The sequence below is a fragment of the Nomascus leucogenys genome, chromosome 9, assembly GCF_006542625.1.
Source record: "Nomascus leucogenys isolate Asia chromosome 9, Asia_NLE_v1, whole genome shotgun sequence".
NCBI lineage: Eukaryota > Metazoa > Chordata > Mammalia > Primates > Hylobatidae > Nomascus > Nomascus leucogenys.
In genome coordinates, this window is record NC_044389.1 from 112,602,824 (window position 1) to 112,610,065 (window position 7,242).

The window sequence follows — 7,242 nt, forward strand, 5'->3', positions numbered from 1 at the left end:
AACCACTCTCACATAGAAAGAAAGAAAGAAGGAAAGAAAGAAAAGAAAGAAAGAAAGAAACAAAGAAAGAAAGAAAAAGAGAGAGGGAGGGAGGGAGGGAAGGAGGGAAGGAAGGAAGGAAGGAAGGAAGGAAGGAAGGAAGGAAGGAAGGAAGGAAGGAAACATTTCTCCTTGGCTAGGGATGTCTGTACTCATGCTGTGAGGCTGCAGTTTAGACAGTCACTTAGAGTCCTGACAGAAGCACAGCAAACTGAAAATGTTTAAGGGAGAGGCTGAGGGCTGATTCTGAGAAAGAGTAAGGTAGCTCCCCCCCGATAACAATCTTGGTGGAAGCAGTGTTATCAACTGAATTATAAAAATGTTTCTGGCATTTATTGGTTTTTACTTTCCAATTTGATGGAAATATTACTTTTTATATTTTTGCAGAAGCACCAGAACTGTGATCCGTGTTTCAACAGTTTTGTAGCTGACTTCATGTATATTTATAATTTTATCACTTTCAGACAGTTAATATTTTTTCTAATCTCAGATGCCTAAAAATGTTCTGTCTTCTTCCTATCTCATATTAAACTTATGATCTCAGGACCACGTATAAATCATCTGACAATGTTCCCGACTGAGCCTATTAATTGGGAGGTTGGTAAGAAATTGAGACAAGAATCAAGCTATCTGGTTAACATCTAAAATATTGGGGTATATCGTAGTTAGATGAGCAGGACTAACACGAATGACACTGTATTGCTTTCATTTTTCCCCAAGCCAGTATTTACAACACTTGGCCTCCTTCGAAAGCAAAGTCATCCAAACAAGGACGTGGGTTTAGGCTGAATAACGGGCCATTCCTTTGCTATGCCAGAGTGAGTGACGAGAGTGAGATGGCCAGCAAATGTTTAAAACAGGGATGCATTTAAAGGTAGCTGTTCTTGGGGAAAGTGAGTCCACTCCAGGTGAACTCTGAGAAGCACACAGAACACCCTCTCAGAACAGTCTGCACACGGGCACAGCCTGGCTCACTTACACACCAGCTCCACCCTCCAGTGCTCACTTACACACCAGCTCCATCCTCCAGTGCTCACTTACACACCAGCTCCCACCCTCCAGTACTCACTTACACACCAGCTCCACCCTCCAGTGCCCACTTATACACCAGCTCCACCCTCCAGTGCCCACTTACACACCAGCTCCACCCTCCAGTGCCCACTTACACACCAGCTCCCATCCTCCAGTGTTCACTTACACACCAACTCCACTCTTCGGTGCTCACTTACACACCAGCTCCACCCTCCAGTGCTCACTTACACACCAGCTCCACCCTCCAGTACTCACTTACACACCAGCTCCCATCCTCCAGTACTTATGGCTGCACCACAAACACGTAGCCTCCTCTCCTGTGGGCAGAGCTTGCGTGAGGGTTGAACAGGGTCCCTGTCTCTGGAGAAGGCTATAACAAAAAGTGGAAAAGCATGAAGTGGAATTTTGTCACTCTAACTCTGAACTGGCTCCAGAATCACTCAGGTCATCAGGTCACGTGTGCTAGACTTGGCCTCTCACATCTGTTTCAAGGTGGTATCTGGTCTCAGGTCTATCAAAAGGCTTCAGCCGGGTGCAGTGGCTCACGCCTGTAATTCCAGCGCGTTGGGAGGCCAAGGCAAGTGACCACTTGTGGTCAGGAGTTCGAGACCAGCCTGACCAATAAGGTGAAACTCCATCTTTACTAAAAATACAAAAATTAGCTGAGTATGGTGGCACACACCTGTAGTCCCAGCTACTTGGGAGGCTGAAGGAGGAGAATTGCTTGAACCTGGGAGGCAGAGGTTGCAGTGAGCCGAGATTGCCCCACTGCACTCCAGCTTGGGCGACAGAGCGAGACTCTGTCTCTAAATAAATAAATAAATAAATAAATAAATAAATGGCTTCGCATGGGAACATAATAGCTTTCTATATTGCTACTCTTCAATGATGATATAAATTCATATAGGTCTGATGACTCTGTTAGATTGATTTCAGAATTTTTCTTCACTGAAGTTAAATAATTCAAATTTTCCCTCACTTTTATATTTTAAAACATTTGGCTACTCTCTTTATTACTCTGTCATCTTTGAAGGGATCATGAAATAAATAATACTTCCCACTGGCTTTTGAATCAACCAGCATGAACCTGTGATGGAGAGAATGCTTTACCATGTTCCAAATGTATTCAAAAGGGTTTATCAAATACCTTCTGGATGGACCACACTTCATGTGACTGGCACAAGAGTTAAATATGTATTCTGAACTGGTGTTGCCTGGAATTTTAGTATTCTACTCTCCTTAAGTGTATTCTTGTGAAATTCTAAAAATTATCCAAGGTAGTCTATACACGTTTTCAATCTTTAACATAATCTCGTAAATAGAAGATGCACATGTAAGTAACAATAAATGCTAATGCTGGGCGCCGTGGCTCATGTCTGTAATCCCAGCACTTTGGGAGGCCAAGGCAGGCGGATTACCTGAGGTCAGGAGTTTGAAACCAGCCTGGCCAACATAGTGAAACCCCATCACTACGAAAAATACAAAAAAAATTAGCTGGGCGTGGTGGCATGCATCTGTAATCCCAGCTACTCAGGAGGCTGAGGCAGGAGAATCGCTTGAACTGGAGAGGCAGAAGTTGCAGTGAGCCGAGACTGCGCCATTGCACTCCAGTCTGGGTGACAGAGGAAGACTCTATCTCTCAGAAATAAATAAATAACAATAAATAAAATAAAATAAAATAAATGAATGCTTATAAAAAGAGTAAGTGATTTTCTTAGCCAAGGACAGTGTCATCTTTCGGAATAATGGCAAACTCTGAAAAACAAAGAGGAGTGCACGGGACGAGGAGAAACTGTATACAAACATGGCATCATCTCTGGCTGTAGCCATGTGTAGAGATGATCAGAAATCAGCACAGTGAAATTCTCTGGGGATTAGGTGGAGGCGTCTCAAATGAGATAAGTCCTAGGGGTCATTTTTGGTCAGTTATAACAGAGCAAAATGGGGCAGTACCCCAGAGAGGAAAATAGATGCCACCATTCCTAGGTTTCTTATCTTATTGCTGTATTTTTATATTGGGAGATGTCTTTCCATGTCATCTTTATGCCAAAAATGCCTTAAACAGGCTTTTATAGTATATCTGGATGTTGATAAGGCCGCTGTAAAAATCACTCGGACTGTCTCTAGCATGTTACACCCTCTCCCACCAGTTTGTTCTGATTTGAGATTGAAATCCATTGTCATTTGAAGTTGCGGTCTCTTCAAGTAAAATGTCCTATTTCTGCGGCTGCTTTCAATATTTATTTCTCTTTTTTCGCCTTTGGTTTTCGGAAGTTTAATTATGATGTGTTTGTCGCGGGATCTGGGGTTTTTCCTCTCTAGGTTCACTTAGCCTCTTGAATTGCAGGAGTGTATGTTTCTCCAAATTTGAGATGGCTTCAGGCATTATTTTTTCTAATACTTTTTAGTCTCCTTTTCTGTCAGAAATTCCCATTATATAAATGTTAGCTATCCTGTTACTTTTTTTTAAATTGACACAAAGGTCCTAGATACTGTTCATTTTTGTGGTCATTGTTCTCCTTTCCCTGCCATGCAGCTTGTTTGATAACTTATCTCAGTGTGTCCTCAGAGTCGCTGATTCCATCTTTGTCGTCTCTGCTCTGCTAGCGAGACCATCGAGGGAGGCAATTTTCTGCTTTTTAGGTTTTTTTGTTTGCTTTTGTCCTTTTAATTTTGGTTAATGTAACTTTCAGTTCTATATGATTTCATTGTGGGTTTTTCTGGTTATAATTTCTATGTTTTGCTGAGATTTTCTATTTTTTAGTGTATTTTAAGTAGACACATCTTCTATTTTGGCAGGTGCTGCTCTGTTGAGGTGGAGGCAGGTCCCGTTGGGCGAGTGTGTGTAGCTTCCCACTGGGGCCCTGACACCTCTCTCCCATGGGGGGCCTTGACTCCCAGCATCTCCTTGCCAGGCGTGAAACTCAGCCGCCCTCGGCCAGGTTGATTCTTTCCCAGGGAAAGTGGGCAGTGACTTGGTTGCCTCGAGTGGGTGGAGGCTCTCCACCTCACTGTACCCTGCTGTGATCGGGGTGGTACAGTCAAGTGCAACCAGCCCTGCTGGCTGCCGAGGGGTGTGGAGGTTCGGAGCTCGCTGGACCCATCTGGAACCTGCTATACCCACCTTGGTAGGGACTCGGCGCTCCCTGCCTTGCCCACCCCCAAGTTGTGACTGTGCTGCCAGTACCTGCTGTAGCAAGCAGAGATGGCTGGGAGGCCCGCTTCCTGCTGGGCACCCCGACACAGGAGTTGGGTTGTTGTTCTGTTGCAGTTTGGCTAAAGCAGGCTGGGCATTGCCTTCCGTTGGGAAGTGCTCCTTTTCCCCGTGACCTGTCTGGGAGCAGGCTCTCCTTGGAGCTCTTGTGGTCCACGCCTGTTGAAAGTTCTGGGAGGAGGCTTCTGAAGCACCTTGTCCAGGATACGTGAGAAGCCCCCAGAAGCCCAGGGACCCACTGCAGCTTGTTCCTCAGCCCCAAGACCCCCAGGTGCCTCCTGCTTCCACCCTTCAGGGGCCCGCATGTGTGCTGTGCTGCTGCTTGTCCTGTGTGTATGGAGGGCCCAACAGGAGTGGGGCTGCTCTGTCTTGGCTGCAAACCAAAGTCAGCTGATTTTACCTGTAGTCGTGATTTATATGGAGACACCATGGTCAAAAAAAGTGCTTTCTCCTCAGGTTTCCTATCAATACAATTAAAATGAAATAAAAATAAATGTCACACTAGAGAAAGGGATTTCTCTAGAGAAGGGCATTTCTCCAGTGGGACATTTAGCTGATCTGGGGAAGGCTGAAAGAAGATTCAAAGAAGATCCGATGTGCAACTGGGCTCCTTTTGACATGCAATTTTGTTTTTTACACTCTATTTTCAATATCATACTTTTAAATCTGAAAATCTTATTCTGTGAAAATTATCTCTTCTTTTATTTCGACCTTTATTAAAATGAGGCAGCAATCTATTGCTTAAAAGATGGTTACAGAGCATCAAATAATCCTAAATAACCCAATTTTTGTGCCTTCTCTGAGACCCTACAAGATAAGACAGCTCATGTAAATACTCAGCTATCAATTGCATAGGCTCACTGTGAAAGCCTCTGTCCCCACGCTGACCACGGTCTCTAGGAAGGTCCTGATTTTGACTCCATGGAGCCAAGTCTCCATGGACCACTGTGGGCTGCCATGTCATGTTTTACCTGGAAGTCATGAAAATAGATCGACATACATAAAAATGTAGTTGGTGCTATTATTTCTCAGTGTAATCTGAGCTGCAGATCTCCAGTTCAGATTTGAAAGAGCGATTCCTCTTGTGATTATTCTGAATTCCTTTAAATCACTGTTCTTGAAGAATGAGTGATGGGTAGGAGGAAATTTAAACTTTAAAACACACATAGAAACTAAATTTGACAAACATTTGTATTAGAGGATTGAAGATGATTTACATAGAATTGCAGCTTCAAATATAGATAATATAGAAATGGCTTCTGGATGCTATTTTCCATTAAATAATGACATTTTTTTTCCTACCTTTGAATGGGAAAAACAGATATATGCTGATAATCTCTAAAAGACAATATGCTTTATTACCGATGAAATAAAAAGAGTATGCTTATATTAAAATAGTTCCTCTACAACGCAAATATAGCATTTCCCAATAATTTATTTTATGCCACTGAAAACTTTATTTTTTTTTTTTAGATTAAAAGCATTCTACAATTCAAAATTGAAAGTTACTGTTTGATACGATGCTTTTTTGGTCAACTTTTAAAAATAGCTCTTAAAATAAAAAGCAACTTTGACATACGTTCTCAAGTCAATAAAATCATTTTTTTCTTCTCCTTTTATTTGTGTTCAGAGACTATGTCCTGAATTAAAGAATCTTAGTTACCGCGAGTCTCTCCTTGCGGCGCTACCCTAGAGCAGAGTACGAGTCTGAGGCGGGGGGAGTCATGGCAGGACAAGCGTTTAGAAAGTTTCTTCCACTCTTTGACCGAGTATTGGTTGAAAGGAGTGCTGCTGAAACTGTAACCAAAGGAGGCATTATGCTTCCAGAAAAATCTCAAGGAAAAGTATTGCAAGCAACAGTAGTCGCGGTTGGATCGGGTTCTAAAGGAAAGGGTGGGGAGATTCAACCGGTTAGCGTGAAAGTTGGAGATAAAGTTCTTCTCCCAGAATATGGAGGCACCAAAGTAGTTCTAGATGACAAGGATTATTTCCTATTTAGAGATGGTGACATTCTTGGAAAGTACGTAGACTGAAATAAGTCACTATTGAAATGGCATCAACACGAAGCTGCCCATTCCACTGAAGTTCTGAAATCTTTCGTCATGTAAATAATTTCCATATTTCTCTTTTATAATAAACTAATGATAACTAACGACATCCAGTGTTTCCAAAATTGTTTCCTTGTACTGATATAAACATTTCCAAATAAAAAAAAAAAGAATCTTAGTTAATGAGAACGTGAATAATCCCTGTTTCATGTGTCTCTTTCACCTGCTGTTATGTGTTTGGAATCCAGCTTCTCACACTAAGGAAGCCCTTTTGTAGTTTTCATTTTAGCTGTTCTTCAAGCTCTGTTCAATCTTTTCCTGAGCAAGTTCATCCCAGGATAGTGTGCAATTCAGTTCAGCAAGTATTTACTGAACAGAGACGCACCATTGTGAGGGGTATGGAACTGAGGACTGTCTTCAGAAACGCTAGGGGAATACTGGAGACATGCACACTAAATCTGACTTGATATTAGAGAGCTTTTGGAGAAAGTTTAAAATTGAGCTGGGCTTTGAAGGACAGTTGGAGCTGAGGTAAATGGAAGTGAAAATCAATGTATTCAAGATAGAAGGTAATACAGGAGAAAGACAAAGTGTGGTAAATCCTGGATCAAAAGTCATTTTCAGTGGAATAGAGATGAATAGCAAGTAGTCTCAAAATACGAGCTTGTGAGGTTGAGCCTGTGTACAGACGACTTCAAATAGAAGAATAATGACTCTGTAATTTATTTAATGGACACTGAAGAATTATGAAAGCTTTGTGAAAGACAGAAACAGATGTTATTTCAAAATATCATCTGAGACATGTTTTAAATAAAACCACAGTGATTATTGGGCACTGACTCAGCTCTCGTCCACACCAACAATAGAAAACCAGAAATGCTAGTCAAATTCAAGATCATGTCTTTCAAA

General features: G+C 42.0%; 1 protein-coding gene across 1 annotated transcript; it reads left to right on the forward strand.

The window, feature by feature from the left end:
- Positions 1 to 5,957: 5,957 nt before the first annotated feature.
- Positions 5,958 to 6,442, forward strand: LOC100600433 (10 kDa heat shock protein, mitochondrial). The gene has a single exon (XM_004089072.3). The coding sequence runs from the start codon at positions 6,010 to 6,012 to the stop codon at positions 6,316 to 6,318; it is 309 nt and encodes a 102-aa protein (XP_004089120.1). The 5' UTR covers positions 5,958 to 6,009; the 3' UTR covers positions 6,319 to 6,442.
- The last annotated feature ends 800 nt before the right edge of the window (positions 6,443 to 7,242 follow it).

Coding starts and splice junctions, on each gene's coding strand:
- LOC100600433 (XM_004089072.3), top strand. CDS start 6,010: ATGGCAGGACAAGCGTTTAGAAAGTTTCTTCCACTCTTTGACCGAGTA.